This window comes from Pinus tabuliformis, chromosome 3_2, assembly GCF_031772625.1.
Source record: "Pinus tabuliformis cultivar Carrire ecotype Pingquan chromosome 3_2, CPIR1, whole genome shotgun sequence".
Lineage (NCBI taxonomy): Eukaryota > Viridiplantae > Streptophyta > Pinopsida > Pinales > Pinaceae > Pinus > Pinus tabuliformis.
In genome coordinates this window covers 466,314,094-466,333,119 of record NC_142302.1, presented here as the reverse complement: position 1 = coordinate 466,333,119, position 19,026 = coordinate 466,314,094, and the positions used below count along the sequence as shown (strand labels likewise).

The following is a 19,026-nucleotide window of genomic DNA, read 5'->3' as shown; positions in this document are numbered from 1 at the left end:
TGATTGAAGCAGTGGAGAAGTCATGGTGCAAACTTTGGTGCAGTATTGATAAAGAAGTGGAGATGATGCGGTATGGTACATATTGGTAAAATGAAGCATCCTTGAACTAACAACTTCAGTAAAGCAGCAAGGAAGGATTGGTGTCCTTTGGGTAGGTGCCCATAAACACACGGTTGGTGCCTTGGAGAAGATAGGGTCAAAGCCCTTAAGGTCGGAGCCTCATTAAGTCCAAGTTGGTGCTTGGCAATAGGTTGGTGCCTAAAATTTGAAGGGTTGGGACCCTCACATCTTATTGTACTCTTTCATTTGATAAAATAATTTTTATCCTCCTTGTCTCTATAATAAGATCATTTGTTTCTCTAATTTTAATTGTGTAGAATCTAACTGGACATAATAACAATTGAATAATATTGATTCACCCCCTCTCAGTACTTCCAACAATCTTGGGCATTGATCTATTGGGCTTAAATCTTCATTTATGGTGACTGATATCTCTGCATAAAAGTGTGAGCAAATCTGATGTTTTCTGAATATTGCATCTTAAGAAGGCCTAGAATCTCATAATTTCACATTGGTAAATTTGTTTTGGCATCTAGTAAGTTTGGGCATATTTTGGCACAAGTTATTGCACTAGTAGATCACTAATTGCATACTTTTCTTGCTGTTGTAATAAGAGTTTCCAGATCTGATATATATTGAATAATTCATCATAAGTTGGTTGGTTAGCTTGTATTTTCATTTGGCAAGTCTCTTAGCATCTCATTGGTCAATTTCAATTTTAAATGCTTCATAATTTCTTGGTTTGAAGTGACATACTTGTTGTTGTCCTATACATCATTATAAGTGGTTTTTCATGATCAAACTGGCTCATTTTTGTTTATGCTACTAAAGTCTAACATGTACTTGTCTTGTGTTAGATCAAAATCTTGTTAACTTTGCACTAAAATCACTCAAACATCTAAGCTCTAGATCTTCTACTCTTGTTGAAATTGTTTAAGTTACTTTGGGCATTTAAGTTTCATAGATCTAATTGGCATTCTGGTTGAAGCATTATCGAGAAATTTGTTAGATAATTGCTCTAAGTTTAAGTTCATAATCTTGTGCTCTCGCAATCTTAAGAAGCTTTGGTATATTTATTGTCTATCTTAAGCAATTGGCATCTTAAGTTGTATTCTAATTGAGCATCTTTCATTATTGGCATTGTCTCAAAAGCATAATTTTGGCATTATTGTTGGCATAAGATTGTTGATAATCATCATTAGAATATCTTGAGTAATTAACATCTTGTGAATTTGGCATTGGCACTAAGTTATTGGCACTTTCTTGGTTATAAGATTGCATATAATTTGATAAGTACCCTTGTCTTTCAAGATTTATCATAACTTAAAGTACTTAAACATTAAGCTAATCTTAAACTAAGAATCTCACCCATTCCATTGCATAGGCATTCTAGGCTTAGCTTGCACTAGTAATTTACCTCCAAGCATAAGCTTGGTTGGTAGATCTCTAGGGCCACCTTTTCTCACCTAGCTTGAGGGATTCAACACCTTTCTAGTGGTTAACATAGTGACCTTGCAGTCGTCAGAGCCACAATCTCTGCAGCGCCAAAGGCACTAGGTGGTTGGAACACAGGGGGAGGTATCGTTAATCAAGCCTCTGCTTGCTTCCCGTTGGCTTCCATCCCACAACCTACTCTAAAAACTGGTCTCAAAACAATTAAGAGGGAGTTTCCATTTAGACTAGGCATATAATTTAAAAGTAACCAAGATCCTTGCATTACACCTAGATCTTAGGATTTGCATAGCATATAGGTTAGTCAATCATTTAAGCAGCAGTTTTCCATCTGGTTAGTTGGTCTTAATTTGTAATAAGCAAGAATTTTGACTCCATAAGGCACTGGTCTCATTTCTAAATCTAATTAAATGTTAAGTCTTGCTAAATTTAACAAAGTAGCTAGGTCACTCAACTATGTCTCCTGAACAAGTTGGTTCCCAACTTGTCCTTCATCTCATTTCCATAGGGACTACCCCCTTAGCCTGTTGTTGGGAGACAGATAGAACGGAGTAACCAGGGATCAGAGTGACAGCCCCCGCCTTGAGTCATTGTCGCGGTGCCTGTACAATCTGAGCGCCAACAAAGCCTACATGAAGCCCAATAAAAAATTGAATTTTTATTTTTATTTTCATAAATCTTCTAAGGCCGACTTAGAAGGCCTCTTGGCACATAGTAATACCTCCCGATGCTACACAAAAAATAACACTCCCTCTTAGTGAGGGAGTTATTCTCCTTGGCCGCAACGGATTTCTCCATACGTGAAATTTCTCCTCTATAAGAAAAGTCCATGAGCTTGTTATGTTGATGCATGTCTATAGATCACCCCATCTTGGGGTAGGCAATGTGAGTATCGAGGGTCATCTACCTCTGGCCAAAGTCCTTTACAGCTCCTTAGGTAAATGTATCAATCTCCTCTGGTCAAAGTCCTTTATTGCCCAGCTAAGTCCTTCTAGCTTCTCAGGATAGAATCTACGCTTGGACCTGTTGACAATGTTGGACCCGCCAACATGTCAGGGGATCTCACTGGTAAGAAGTCCCAACTAGACCTCAGACCATTTGGAGTAGGAGTCCCAACAGTGGGTAATACAATAGTGCCTTGACTACGGTAGTGCGCAGAGGTGAGTATGATAACTCTATCGAAAGCAAGTGTATGACCTTGCAACGAGTCAAGTGAGATGCATGGAAGTTCTAACACTCAAAGGGGAAAAGGAAGTGTGTCCCTTAGAAGCCTGTAATAGTACGTAGCCTGAAAGGAACACACGAGTTGAATGACATCACAGGCTGGAAGCGGAATAGTCCACAATCCAAAGTGATGGGTTAATACAACAACACGTCTTCAACAAGATTCATACAATCGTATACAAAATAGTTCATACACAAATGCATAAGTGAAATAACATACATTGTTAAAGTAACCAGAATAGTCGAACTATAATAACAACATATGCATGAAAACGTGTTGGCTCAGTTATATATATTAAGTGATAGTTCCATCCATACATACACCGTTGACAGCCACTAGCCCTAATAGTGGAACATTACAATCAACACCGCTTGCTCCTCCAAAGAGATGTACTCGCTCTACGCTATGGAGAAGCCAAGGCTCGTCACAATACTCTCCAAGCCTTCTCTAAGCAATGCCTAGCCAAAATCTTGGCTCCCAAAAGCCTGTTCTATGAGTTATGAGGTTCTATTTATAGCAAAGGGTGGGGTGACCCTTGACATTCCCCTTTGTGACTCCTCATCTACCCTCATGACTCTTTACATCACTGTTTTACAAAACGGCCGAATCGACTCCAACTCGGCCGAGTCGAACTGAGTCGATGGCCTGGGCAATGAAACGGTGAGGTACCCGGTTCGGTTGACCGAGTCACATATGACTCGGCCGAGTCATATGTGACTCGGTCAACCCGGCCGGGTCCGTTATGACTCGGCCGAGTCAATGTTGGGACGGCTGGGCAGCGTAACAGTTAAAAAAATTTCACTTTTTTTGTAAATTTTGACAAAATTAAATGCAGTTTATGGATTCCAAAGGGTAATAGTAATTTGTTAAATGCTTTTGGGGTCCATTTCCCCCTCCCAAACCCTATTTAAGACAGCCAAATGCTCTCATTCACTCACAGCAGTCTTATGCATTTGAGTGAGAGTCTTCTTTGAGAATTAGTGAGCAATTCTTGAGCTTGTTTTGGAGCAGCAGTGAGGAGTCTTGGAGGAGCATTGTAGCTGGAGTGAGGAGCTTCTTGGGCAGCCATTTGGAGCAGCATTGAGGAGCTGATTCTTGGAGCAAGCTTGAGGAGGCAGTTTGTGCCTGGAGGTATTTTTTTCCACCTCTATAAATCTATTTTTGCTTAGTAAATTTTAGGTGCATATCAAGAAAGCTTAGAGAGTGTTTTTTGTCAAATAAATTAACATTGAATCAATTTTTATTTTTTTTTTCATTTTCAGATTGTTTTCCTAGTCAAAAAATGGCACCTAGAGCAAAAGATCCTGCTTGGGCATATGTTGAAATGGTTGATAGTCAGATGCATTGCAAATTTTGCCATAGGAAAATTAAGGAAGGTCCTGGGGGCATTAATAGGCTGAAACAACACTTGGCAGGGATTAGAGGCCAAATTACCCCATGTACCTCATCAGAAATTGAGGAGATTAAAAAGAATTTGTTGGCCAGCTTTGAGAAATTTAAAGAAGATTAGGCTAGGCAAAAAGAGATACAGGCTGAAATTGGGAGGAAGAGGGAGATACAAAAAATGATGGCTACCAACCCCCACTATGATTTTGAGGGTTCTTCCTCTATCCCTCAAACTGAGGCATCCAACCCTTTCCGTTATGTTCCTCCCTCTTTTGGTTCTGTTCAAGATAAGGGAAAGGGTAGAATGAATTTGACAAAGGGTGATGTGACTATCAAAAGTTATTTCACTCCCTCCTCTCCATCAGATGCACATGGTCCTGAAGTTAGTAAAGGTCAAATTCAGCCCACTTTAGATGACCATTGGAAGAAAGAATTGAGGGAGACTGCTTGTGACTACATAGCTAGATGGTGGTATGATGCTGATATCCCCTTTAATGCTGCTCGTTCACCATATTATGAGCCTATGTTTGATGCCATACATGCTGCTGGAAAAGGCTTCAAAGGCCCTACTATGCAAGAGCTAAGGGGGTTTCGTTTGCAGAAAGAAATTCAATCCATTAATGAGTATTTGCAAGAGTTCAGGGACTCATGGGCAAGAACAGGGTGTACCATCATGTCAGATGGATGGACTGATCAAAGAAACCGTACCATCATAAACTTTCTTGTCTTCTGCCCACAGGAACCATGTTTTTAAAATCAGTTGATGCATCTGATAAGGTAAAAGATGGCCACTTGTTGTTTCAGCTATTGGATGAGGTTATTGAGGAGGTGGGGGTGGCTAATGTTGTTCAAATCATCACAAACAATGCCTCTAACTATGTTCTTGCTGGCAAACTGTTAGAGGAAAAACACAAGACCATCTTTTGGACCCCATGCACTGCACATTGCATAGACCTCATGCTTGAGGATATTGGAAAATTAGATTGGGTCAAAAACACTGTAGATAATGCCAAAAGCATAACAAAATTTATCTACAATCATGCACTGGTTTTGAGTCTCATGAGGAAACACACTGGAGGCAAGGATATTATTAGGCCTGCCATCACTAGATTTGCTACACATTTTTTGACATTGCAATCTATGCTTTCCCAACATAGAAACTTGCAAAAGATGTTTTCCAGTGATGAATGGAATCAAAGCAATTGGTCTAACAAACCAGAAGGCAAAGAATTGAAAAGGAAAGTCCATGAAGAAACTTTTTGGAGAAAGGCAGCAGAGATTGTGAAGCTTGCTGAGCCACTAGTTAAGGTGTTGCGGTTGGTGGATGGGGAAAGGTTGGCTATGGGCTTCATTTATGAGGCTATAGATCAAGCAAAGGAGCAAATAAAGACAGCATACAAGGATAGAGTGGCAAAGTATGGGCCCATTTGGGCAATCATTGATGAAAGATGGAACAATCAACTCCATCGCCCTATACATGCAGCTGGGTATTTTTTGAACCCATGGTATCATTATAAAGCTAAGGAGTCAGGAGCTTTGAGGGGGGAGGTCAGAGATGGACTGGTTGATTGCATTGAACGCATGATCCCATCGGAGTCTGATCAGCTGGAGATACATCAACAGGTCACATCCTTCAGCAATGCAACAGGTACCTTTGGGAAGAACCTAGCAAAGATTGCAAGAGAAGCAGATGAGCCAGGTAAACAAAAATTTCAATTTTCAATTTCTTAATGGTTTTACAGTTTTACTTTTTTTATTAAAGTTTGTTAAATCATTTATAATTTGAAAGTTAGATATAATTTGTAATTTTGTTGAGCTTCAGCCTTCATCTAACTCATAATTCATTACACTCCTATGTTTTTTGCAGCACAATGGTGGGAGGCCTTTGGTGGCCAGTGCCCTCAATTGCAAAGGTTTGCAATTCGTATTTTGAGTCAAACTTGCAGGGCATCTGGGTGTGAGCGCAATTAGTCTGTCTTTGAGAGGATTCACACAAAGAAGAGAAACCGTTTGGATCAAAAACGGTTGAATGATCTAGTTTTTGTCCAATACAACCTTCGGCTCAGACGAAACCAATTGCTGAACAAAAGACCTGATTCAGATCCCATTGTGTTGGAAGACATTGATCCAACATCAGATTGGGTAGTGGAGAGTCGTCCACCAGAGTTTGATCCTGATGAGGATCTTGATGAACTTGAACATCCACTTCAGCCTGTTCAGTTGAATGCAGATCCCAATCCACCAGCCTCAGTCTCACAGCCAGCAAGGAGTAGGACTCCAGTTGTAGGTGCTTCCTTTGCTCAGCCACGACAGAAGCGCAGCTGCATATCTACTCTATCTCAGCTTGCATCTACTGCACAGCCTGCTAGTGGTACTGGCACCACTTCTACAGTTGCAGTTGGAGACGATGATGATGAGGAGGAGCCATGGGGCCCCTTGTCTGACTCTGATGATGATGATCCAGAGATTGGTCGAGATGATCTTGGCTCCTCTGGCAGTAGCTACTAGCCAGTAGTACTAGTATTGGAGTCTGGTCACCATCACAGTTTACTTTTGTTGTAGAGGCCATTTCTAGCCTCCTTGGTTATTTGTATTTTGTTTTGAGTCTTTGATCATGTATGACAGTTGACTATGTATTGCCATTGGGTACCATTTTGATATAATGGATTGGTTCATGAGCCTACTTTGATCATATGTTGTCTTCCATCTATATTATAATGCTGTGTGTTTGGAAACATGAATGAAAATCTTTAAAATTATGTTTAAAATATTTAAAATTATGTTTTTTTATAAAAAAAATAAATATTTAATGTATTTTTTACAACGACCGAGTCATTGAAATCGAGCCGGCCGAGTCATTACCGTTTCGGAGTCGGAGTCGGAGTCGGAGTCTTAAAACATTGCTTTACATTACATAGTGACTATTCACATTCCACTAGTGACACTTGGAATTTCACTTACAACATATTTACAATAATACAATTTTCCAAATGTACCCATGTGAAACAAAATAGGCTAGAGACAGCCTAACAAGACAAAACACTATGACTCCGAGGTTTGGGGAAAGACCAACTCAACAACATCCACTTGATGCTTCTTGGTCATGTACTGATGCTAAGCTTGGTACTGTGTTGTGATGTCCCCAAACTGTTTAATGGTGACTTGCTGAAAGCGAACTCTTGCCTCCATGGCATCCGGGCATGTGGTCTTGGAACCTGTGTCTATGTCGTCCGGAAACCTACTCAGCATTGTCCTGAGTATGGTTGGATCACCAACGTACTTTTGCATGTTGTCTGCACTCAGCTACAAGTCATCACTAGTGGCCTCGCGCATCAACTGCTCCATGTACCTGTCGACCTCCAACTAGACTTGGTTCTTGTGCTTAGCTTTGGTGAGGGAACCTACATCTATTCACTCTCTTCTTCAGTTGTTGGTTATTCCAGCTCATCAACCTGTATTAGCGTTGTTGCTCTGTCATTGCGCCTTGCCTTTGTTCTTCTTCTTGTTTTTGCTTCTCAGCTCTATTCTTCCTTTGACTCTCATTCTGCTTGTTGCGATCTCAATTCTGCTACCTACAAGCTCTGTTCTTTTCTCTTCCTCTGCTCTATTGTCTGTGTCTTGTGCTTCCTTTGCTTCTGTTGTTAAAGTTCCTGCATGAAGATTGGATGCGCTTTCCCTCTGCAGCTTTGTCCTCCCTCTATTACGTCAACAATTTCCACTTTCCCTGATCCTGTACCGGTTTACTGCCTTTTGCCACTGTTGTTGGTTTTCCTGCCATGTTAGTGTTGATTCCTTTTTTGTAAACAGTTGGGCATCTTCATATGTTGGCAAGTAAACTAGCGCTTGCTCAACTGCTTCTCCAGTACTGCTTTCAGTGGTCGCTCTTGAAGCAACTCTCTTTGGTGCCATGGTACAATGACTGCTGGAAAGAAAAGCTTCACGAGTGTGGTACCTGTGGAACAGGACAGACACTCATGGAAGCAAACATTAGTTCTTACAAATTTAACTTTACAGCATGATCAAGCAGCGTCTAGGGCATCTGATGAGAGGAAATGACAAAATGTACAGTTTTGACTGACAAGGGGTGACTAAATGACTATGCGAACTACGCACTGCGCAGTCCCAGAAGTCAATATGGAAGCCTGCTGACTGGAACTGCGGAATGTGCAATTCAATCAAGGACAGGGCCTGGGAGAGACTGCGCATTGCGCTGTGTCAGTGGCCAAGCTAGGAGACTGACTCCTGGAACTAAGTAGTGCGCAGTTGGAGACAGCCCAAAACAGCCTCTGTGCAATTCCAGAAGCCAAGGCAGAGGCCTTGAGCTGCCAGATTGTGCAGTGCATGCAAGTGAATGTGAGACCCGGGCAAGGGGAGCCCAGATCTGTCCATGGGGAGTGTGCAAACAGGCAGATCTAAAGGATGATGTAAGGATGAGTGCAAATCTGACTAAGTGTAGATGTATGCATGTAAAACAAGTGCAACAATGGATCAAACTGAAGGAACACGAAGCATGTGAAGGGAGTCGCCGCAACAGCAACTGTTGGTGCAAAAACGGGAAAACTCATGCGACACTTGAGAAAGGCAATCTATAACTTGAAACAACACTTCTACAAGCTAAAACAAGTTAAAACGCTAGTGGTTGTTCAACAAAACGAGCGAAACAACACTCTCACAAGCTAAATAGGCAAAAGCGACAAAAAAAGCAGCAAAAGGTGATAAAAGCAAAACTCACCCCGAAAAGCGATGACAATGCTCTGAAGGCCCCTTGATCTCCTAGGGAAGCTAGAGCTTGATGATCGAATGCATAAGTGAGCTCTAGAGGCGTCCATTACATAGATTGACCAATGGAGTTCATGACACATATGCTTGAGATCAAGGACAACAACGACACTTAACAAAAACTTCTAAAGATTGAAATGTGTCACCTTCAGGAAGCTAATAATAGATTCCCTACTTCCCAGGGATGCTTTTCCTCTTAGCTTCTTGCTTTTCGGGAACACTGCCATGCACTGCCCAGAAAGATTGCGTAGTTCTGGGGAGGACCAGGCAACTCTCTGGTTCATGCACTGACAGTTTCTGAGCACAGTATGGTTCTGCGCAATTTCTGGGCTAAGTGGCTCTAGGTTGCCTCTCAAGCTCTGCGCAATTTCCCAGCTGAAGACACGCTGTCAGCTGGGTCTGCGTAGTTCTGGATTTAAAGGCTCACTTGTTGGCCTGGACTTCTCTGCGCAGCTTCCCAGTTGGGTCTGCGCAATTATGGAGCCGAAGCTCACTGTTGGGTTGCACTGCGCAATTCTTGAGAGCAAGGCTCACTGTTGGGCTGCACTGCGCAATTCTTGAGAGCAAGGTTGGCTGCCCTCTAGGACTGCACAGTTTTCCAAGGCAGTGCAAGAACCGGATGCAACCAAGTCACGGGGGGTCAGCTTGTGGTTAGACAGCAAAGCAAGTAAGCGAACACAAGTTGTAAAGCGACAAATAAATTCAAATGAAAGCACAAGTACCTGAGCAGTGCAAGACAAGCTGCTAAGATTTAAGGAGGGAGGCTCCAAAACAAATCAAAGACAAAATTTTGGAGGGTGGTTGTAGCCGCTACAACAGAACCATTCACCCAGCCAAACTCTGTTATGGCTTTTCAGGTGAATTACATCTATCTCCTTGGGTCAAATTCCTTTATGACCTATACAAGTCCTTTTGGCTTCTTAGGAGAAGATCTATCCAATCTTGTAACTTGCCCCTGTAATTGCCTTGGGCCATTCACCTTTCTGGTCAAAGTCATTTATGACCCAGCCAAAGTCCTTTATGGCTTTAGGAGATGGTCTTCCCTAATCCTACAAAGACATCAACCCTCCCTCTCAATGAAAGAAACATTCTGCATCATGCCAATCTTATCTCTAAAGTATACAAACTTCGCTCTAAACAGAGGCTTGGTGAAAATGTTTGCAATCTGCTCATCTGTGTATATGTATTGGAGCTCCACTTCTCCTCTCTACACCATGTCTCAGTGAAGTGACTTGATTAAAGAGTCATGCAAGAAGCTTCTGAAGTGACACTGCTTCCTGACTTGCGGCACTAACTACGATATACTCCACCTTTGTTGTACTAAGTGAGACAAAAGTTTGCTTCCTACTAAACCATGATATCATAGTTGATCCCAAGTTGAAGCAGCACCCTGATGTGCTCTTTCTATCCTCTGCACTCTCAGCCCAATCTGAATCTGTATATCTTGCGGCCTCACTTTACCACTTGAGACATATCTCAAGACATATCCAATTGTACCACACATGTACCTCAACACATGCTTCACTGCAACCCATTGAACATGCCTTGGCTCAACCATAAACTGGCTCAAGGTGCTCACTACAAAGAAAATATATGGCCTGGTGTTAACGAGGTACATCAAGGATCCAATCAACTGCATGTACATCACCACCAAATTTGAATCCCCAATCCCAAGAAATAGTGTATCTGGTCCAAATCCTTCATTTCCATCTCTAAGGCCAACTCCCTTTGACGCTAGAGCAGGCCTTCCTGTGGTAGTCTTGACTCCTCCCTCTATCATGGAAGCAAATCCTCCTGCCACTGTTGCTCCCTCTATCACGCAAGCAAGTCCTTTTGTCATTGCTCTGTCACACAATCAAGACCTTTTGTTGTTGTTGCTCCCTCTATCATGTAAGCAAGTCCTTCTATTATTGACATGATCTCCTCAAAGAGGGCATACTGCTCCTAGAGACCTTATGTCTTTATGCATCTTGATAATCTCAACCCATGACATCCTCTAGGAAAGTTGCTCCTTCCACTCTACCTGACAGTGTGCTCCGTCACAACTGGAAGCTCTTCTTGTCATCTAGCACGATCATGGATGTCCTAACAATCTATATAATTTCTTCCTTTTGAACACCAATCACTCTGCTCAGTATGTGCTCGAGCCCTTAGGTCATACAAAAAATTGATCATCTAGTGACGAGCAAAATTATCCTTGTAGTCCACTCCGTCTTACTGGTAGAACCCTCTTGTCACAAGCCTTGCTTTGCTCTTCCTGCTACTACCATTTGCTGCCGGAATCGTTGCCTTGGCAGCCTTCATCATGTGCCTGCAAATCTCATTCAGGAGGCCATGGAAGAAATAATCATAACCAAGCAAAAAATACAAAGAGAAGAGGCTCACCAAGGAAAAATAACAATAATCAAGGGAGAAAGATATGAAGTACGTATCTCTTGATTACAGAAGAAATTTTTGTGTGTTGTAGGGAATTGTCAACTCCCTTTTGATCCTTTCCTCCTTAATTAAGTCCATATGCAATCCCATCAAGCTTAGACTCCTTTGTTTCTTCATCCTGCAGATTAAGCTTAGCAAGCCATTCATCGAGTTATCTAGCCACGCCAAAGACTTAACAACAACAAGCTAGTATGAAGTTATCAACACAAAGCCATTCCACATGCTATCAAGGAGATAAACCAAGTATGCATCACACCAACTCCACTTGCATCAGCACTCCAAGTCTTACTCTAGGGTTTCATCCCACAAACCCTACGACTTTCTTATCAAAGGTTTCAATATAAGTTGTAACCTCCAGGTCTTCTCACTCTTGTACTAGACAAGCATAAAGACACCAAGATGAATACATCAATAAAGACTCAACTCCCTGATCATAACAGGCACTAATCACCTTGTTGTCAACCCCTTCCTTTACCTGACAAACTGTTGAAATTTGGGCAACTTCGAGATGAATTCCCATAGAAACCCTTAGGAAAGCATTTATAATTAGTCAAAGAACAATTTATTATTCTATATAACAAAAAAAGAGAAATGGTTTGGAAAAACCGATTTACAAATTATGAAAAATGGAAATTTGAACATTCCCTTCAAAATTAAAGGTTAGCCTCACAAAAGGAAACCACTTCGAATTATATAAAAAGCAGCGCTTGTCTCATTGAAGAATTAATCAAATGATTTGAAGCCTCAATTCTGAGGCTCAATATTCTTATTCGCATTTCAATATGGATTTTGTTATGAGGTTCGCATATATTTATGGTTTGGCTCGCACAGGTCCTATAAGGCTCGCACTTTTGTTCTCTATATAGTCTGGGCATCAATTCAGTGTTTTATGAGGTTCGTCTATCCAACAGTGGCTCGCTCTACCTATAGCTTGCATCGTGACTTGTAATACAACGATCGATGCATCATTGTGTTGTAAGTCGCATTTGTTATTTGTAGCCAAATTCTCTGAGGTTTGTTGCACGACTTACACTGTGGATCATTTGCTATCCGCATTTCTTGTATATGGCACACACTGTAATCATGTGACTTGATCCTTTATCACAGCAGCTTGTATCTTTTGTATCACATCACTTCAAGTGAATTGCTCTAGCTCAGATGGCCCATCGCCCACGCAGTGGATAGTTCGCATTGCTCACTTGGATGGGATGCACAAGATGGTTAGCATGGCCCGATTTGATGGCCTGCACAGGATGGTTATCATGGCCTACCTGCATGGCCCGCACAAGATGGTTAACATGGGCCACCTGCATGGCCCGCACAGGCTGGTTAGCGTTGCCCACTTGGATGGCCCACACAGGATGGTTAGCATGGCCCGCCTGGATGGCCCACACAGGATGGTTAGCATGGCCTGCACAGGATAGTTAGCATGGCCCGCCTGGATGGCCCACACAGGATGGTTAGCATGGCCTGCACAAGATAGTTAGCATGGACCACCTAGATGGCTCGCACACGATGGTTGGCATGGCCCGCATTAGATGGTTAGCATGGCCCACACTAGATGGTTGGCATGACCCACTTGAATGGCTCGCACAAGATATTTGACATGGACCACCTACATGACCCAATGATATGACTCGCATGACCCAGTGGTATGGCTCGCATGGCCCAGCGATATGGCTCACATGGCCCATTGGTATGACTCACATGACCAAGTGACAAGGCTCGCATGTCCTGGTGACAAGCCTCTCATGGCCCGGTGGTATGGCTCGCATGGCCCGGTGGTATGGCTCGCATGTCTCACTGGAATTGACTCGCTTCCAATTCTTCTATAGCTCACTACATTGATGGCTTGTCTCTATATGATATAGCTCTCCTACATTCAAGTTTGCATTCTTCAAGTTAAGGTTAACAGCAACAATATGTGAATAAGGCTATATGACAACTTATGCAACAGTGATATGGCAAAAGCCTTCCTAGACTCGTTTGATTATCATAATTTTGTTCATAATCAAAGTTATAAATTGACTTGGAGTGGCCCTAGTAGGCTTGCTGTAATGATATATCTCACTATGGATGTACTTTGTATCTCAGTTGAACAATTGATGAATATCTAATAGAAGAAGAAGAATAGAATTTCGGGGTTTCCCCCTTGTGGGATTTTTCCCTGGTCTTCGACCAAATCCTGGTGTCTCTATTTGTAGATGTTTTTCTTTTGATGTTCCTTTTATTGTTCCACTACATAGTAGATGATATTTTTCTTTCTACATAATTGCTAATGATGTGATGATGTTATGGGGTGAATGCATATGTAAATGATATATGGTATAAAAATGCAATTATCAACAACAAAGAACAATATAGCCCTAAGAAAATTAACACAAACTTCATTATAGCCATTGATCTACCTTCCAACACTCGGCCTAGTTGATCTAGGCACTTTCTAGTCCTCAGTGGTCCTCATGTAGATCTCAGTCTACTTCCAGCCCCTTGTCTGCACTAACCAGGGCTACTAGACCACTATCCAACCCTTCTTTGAGAAGCAGACTGTTAATTTTCCATAGTACTAGAATCTAGGTTAGGGTCTTAGAATCACTGACACTACCAATCCAATATACCACAACAAACTACTTTGCGCAACGGAATATAAATCACAATAAATCAACACATGCACAAATATAGACAACTTTTTACAATTTTCAACAACCCAACTTAGTTATATTCACAAACTAGGATACAATTGTTTAGGGCTCCCGTACCAAAGATAATGGTCCTCATGCATCCACTGATACAAGAATACAAACTAGGGCTTTGTTGTCAACAACTATGACAACCAAACTGCCATGAACAAGATACACTGACATTCTATCTAATGTATTGCACAATCACAACTCCTCTTGATGTACCTTGAACACAAGCGTTGGTCTGTTTGCTCCCAATTTGCAGCTCTGCGTCTATCAATGGTCTTACTCCTTTAGGTCACTGAACACGGCTTACAAATCTTCCCTCTAGTTGATCATTCATCTTCAATGCATCAACACTTAGGGTCTTCCGTTGAGTTGTTTGTGAACAACTCTCAACTGCCTACTATTGCTCATCAGCTCCTTTGGGACTTCTTCCCTCTAATGCCTTCCTGTGCTGCAAGGTATCTGATCAACAAGGCTCTGATACCACATGAAAATTCCCTTGAAATGCAGCGATTGGAAATTATTCTTCTAACCGGTTAATTATTAAGCAGTTTATTTGTTACGGAAAACAACGAATAATTCACACTACAATTTCTTCACCATAAAAATATTGCGGAAATAAAAACGTTGAAAACTGAGAAAATACTAGCGCACACAAAAATATGACACCGTTATTTTTGGACAATTGTCCCCGAAAAAACCCAATGTCGGAAAATCGGTGCAGCAGATGAGGGTTTTATTATTATGCAGCAATGAAATTCTGAGTACAATGAAATGGATGCCAAGCTGGCAATCCTCTCTAAGACAAATACTAGCAAAAATGTCTGAGCGAAATTACCCTCCTCCACAAGCAATCTCGACTCAGTCTGGCCACTCGAACTAGCTAACTCGGACCCCTTTGTGCAGCTTTTGTGCAAGCCTTGCGTAGTCACCCACACGCACTACCCGAATCTGCCTTGAATCTACCTTTGACTGACTATTGTTGCTCTAGAAATGATCGTTCAGCCCTCTGGAAAATTTTCCCGGCCTAATCCACCTCACTTAGCAAAACCAAATTTCCTTTTTGAGGCTAGCACAGTCCTTGCATGGCCTCCTGTGGAAATAGCTTGGCCTCCTCCCCTGACTCTCCGAAACTAGAAACCTCCTCCAGAATCATTGCCTCCACACCTTTGCGTCCTTTTTGGCTTGCACGCTCTTCCTCTGCTCGACCTTTGTGGTTGGATAGCTCGATCTGCCAAGGAACCCACACTATTGGCTTACCTCCCGTGTGTCTTGCTCCAACCCCATCGACCTCTTATAATCTATTAAGCAAAGTCTTTCGATAGAAATCACATGAGAGAATTTTTTGGCCGACGAATTTCGAACCAACAAGTGTGGTTCATCATCAGGACCAGATGAAGAGGCAGACCATGGCTATGATATCGTCTTTGGGTTTGATCCATGTGAGTTTCTAGAGAAATCTCACCCTTCTCAATCAATTCCTGTTAATTAATCATTTTTCCTAAGTTAGACTTAGAAAAAATTTAATTACTAACTAATTAAATTAATTAAGGCATTTCTAGGTGTTTGCTCCTAAAACTTTTTCTGGGTTCTGGAGCTCTTGTGTTTCTAAACTCTCTGACCAAAGTCGAGACTAGAACACCTGTCCGATGCAACAAAATAACATGGCGAGCTTTGAGATCCATGAGAAATCAATCTATGTGATCTCATACACATTGTATAATTATGTGTAGTCAGAACCTTCAAGGAAACGGAGAATTTGATATAGAACTGATGTAAACTCTTATGTGTTATTCTGATATTATATAAAGTATTTTTGGTTTTTTGTTTATGATTTGTACATAAACCTGTGTGTATACTGAGTTAACTTCAATCAGCAGTGTTCACCAAGCCCGGAGGGCCCCCCAAGTGAGGAGTGTGTTGCTTATTTTTCCTGTTACAAATTTCATTTATTTTAAGTTGTGTGATTTTATTTGAATCAAGTTCTTTATTTCCTGTTTCTTACAGTTAGTATGATTGCAAAGCGCAGTAAAGACTATCCACAGGAATTGTTGACTATTTAGCATTGATTACAGAACCGAATCGTAAATTCTGTAATGGTCTCACGGTAAGAGATTCTAAGGATGATGATTTAGAAATGTTTAAAATCGTTGCTGTGCTCATTCCCTTGAATTCCCATTTCCTCTGTTTTCTGTAGCTAAAGAATAGATATCTTTCAAAGTAATTCTTTATAACTAGTTTAGAAACTAAATCCTGCATATATTGTGCATACACTTCACAAGTTTACAAAACTCAGATTGATGATTTAAATGATTTCGAATTCTCAAATGATAGAATTGATGGACATGATGCAGAGGTGTTGCCCTCCTTTGAAAATATGGAAAAGAACATAAACAATGAAAACTCAGTTTCTCAACTAAAGAGAATTGATTAGAGGCTAGAACTGTGTGTGTCAAGCTTACACAAAAGACTTGAGAACAATATATACCTAGCTCCAATGTCAATCATTGTGAACAGATAGTGAAAAAAGAAAATGCCTACTTCAAATCTACTTGAGAAAAATTTATTTCGAAGTGTTATTAGATTTACCAGTTTCATACTCCAACGCCTGTAGAATCAATTCTACCTGACAAATAAAAGAACATTATTAGAAATCCCTCGTTTGAACAAATGAAGAAGAGATAACAGGTGAATGAATAAATAATAAAATATCAAACTGGGACTCAAGCTTCCAATTTGAAAAATTCACATTAATTCTATTACTCATACTTGATGCCCATATTAATGGCAGTATAGAAGAACGTACAACAAAAGATCACTGCATTCTTTAATGTACAAATAGGAAAACAGTCAGTTTACAAAAGATGTTATTACTTCAAACTACCAGACATCTTATCATTCATAGTCTCAGGATTATCCACTATCCAGTTATCCATCCAGGCTGCTACTTCTGAAGAAGTGAGACATGGTGAAACACACAACACAAAGAACATGAATGAAATGACAAGCAACCAATAACTGTAGACAAAAGTTAGTATTTGGTAGCACTTTCAGGTAGATTTCCAATAGCAACTTAGGAATACAACCATCAATCTAAATTCAATTGAGGTAAAGATGCATTAAAAATAGGAAAGAACGTAGAAAGTACATAAAACAAGATTTTATAGAAAATAGAAGGAATGCGTGTATTGGAGGGTTAAGTATACAAACAAAATATACAATGCACATTGATGCAACATAATTTTTAAAGGTGCCTCACTATGGGCTATTTTCATTGCAAACCTTTATAGCCATGACTGGTGCATCTATCATGTCTTTCTCAAACACTGTAGTGTTCTCTCCTGGATTTTGCACATGAACCAAAGTAGGACGAGATCAAGAATACACGTCTCCACAGGCTACTTGTAATCTCAGTTATAGAAAGCATTAGTTGATACTCAGCAAGGGACATAGGCATTTAGCTGGTGATAAAACAGGGGTGCAAAAAATGTACTGCTCACATTGTTCTTCCATCCATATCAATTTATCAACAAATGCTCTAGGAAGATACGTCCTATTGCAAACAAAGAGTAGAAGCACCCAAATAAGACCCAAGATTCCTCCTTAAAGTCTAAAGCAAAGTAAACTCAAAGATCATAATCATTATTGTAAGCTTAGTATTGTTTAATGAGCACATGCTTTATAAAAACTGACAGCCAAAATTCTACCAAAATAGTAATGCTAGCCCAATGCAATGGGCCAAAACTGTACTAAAATATTTTCCTGAAGATGCTATCCTGGGGAAATGAGCTAGAGTCGAGAAGTGCATGAAGAAAATTGTTACCAACATCTACCTGAAGCATTAATGATTGGCATTACAGTTTATTGTTAATTCTGAGTAAATTCTTCACACAAAACAAGAACTTTTGGCATTTGTGTTTAGACTTAATACACAGCCAGTGCTGTGATTTATAGTCATTTCCTCCATATGATCATGCAAAATCAATAAGAAAATGTCTATTGTAAAGAGTGTTTGAGGAGAGCAATAAGCAAGCAACAAAAAATTAAAAACACGAACATATAAAAGGCAATAAGAACCATTTCTAGATACAAGTTACAGAGAATAACAGACACTGGTATGAAGACACATGTACTTCCCATAGAACATCAACTATATTGGCATTCATTACAATAGCAGATATAGACTCAATAACATTGCAACTCCAACATATTATAAACAACTCACAGGATGAATGACAATGACACTGGTTCTTCTCCACATTAAAAGGGAAGTAGGTTCTTGTAAGTTAGGACTCAGGATAGTATTGGCAAAATGTTCCAGACTTCCTCCTAGGGTTCCACAGCCTGGTTCTCTCAGATCTAGACTCTCCCCTGAAGACACATTTAGACAATGTATTAGCTCCTTCACCATGGTTGACAATCCTGCAGGGACATTACCATCCTCTTTCTCATCTACATCCGCATCTATCTTTGACATGGGAGCATGGGCTTCCCCCACCCCTTCTCATTTTACACCTACTTCTGAGGATATGCAGCTTTTATCTTGTTATTTCGAGTGTAATATTTTTAGTTTATCTCTCTCATTCAGTTGTTTATATTAGTTTATGATTTACATTTTAGCATTTATCTTTTATTAGTTTCTCAAGCACTCCTACAATTTGTCACTATGGGTTGTACTTTTCGGTCCCACTGGCCTGCCTTTTTTCACATTTGTGGACATTAAGAAAATTATCTCATCTTACCTTATCAAAGACTATATCTCTGCACTGAATCTTATTCAACTTCTAGGGTACCCTTCTTGTTTTAACCCATTTATATACCTACATCATTTCATGTTGCTATTTAACACTCATTTTTGTCTCCTGAGGACATTAGTTTAAATTTCATTTCATTTTCTCTCTATCAAGATGTTCTCCAACTACTGCCAATAATTATACTTACCCGTGACTTCTCTCTACTGTGTGGATAATATTGTATTTCCTTAAACTCCCATCCAAGCTG

The 19,026-nt window shown here is 40.5% G+C and overlaps 1 protein-coding gene across 2 annotated transcripts in view; it reads right to left on the bottom strand.

The window, feature by feature from the left end:
• The window catches only part of LOC149181300 (uncharacterized), a 78,597-nt gene that overhangs the window by 8,929 nt on the left and 50,642 nt on the right, over positions 1 to 19,026 (bottom strand). For both annotated transcript variants that reach the window (XM_089416550.1, XM_089416549.1), the window contains exon 6: positions 16,615 to 16,651. In XM_089416550.1, coding sequence (XP_089272676.1) covers positions 16,615 to 16,651 — 37 coding nt within the window. The remainder of the gene's footprint in view (positions 1 to 16,614; positions 16,652 to 19,026) is intronic.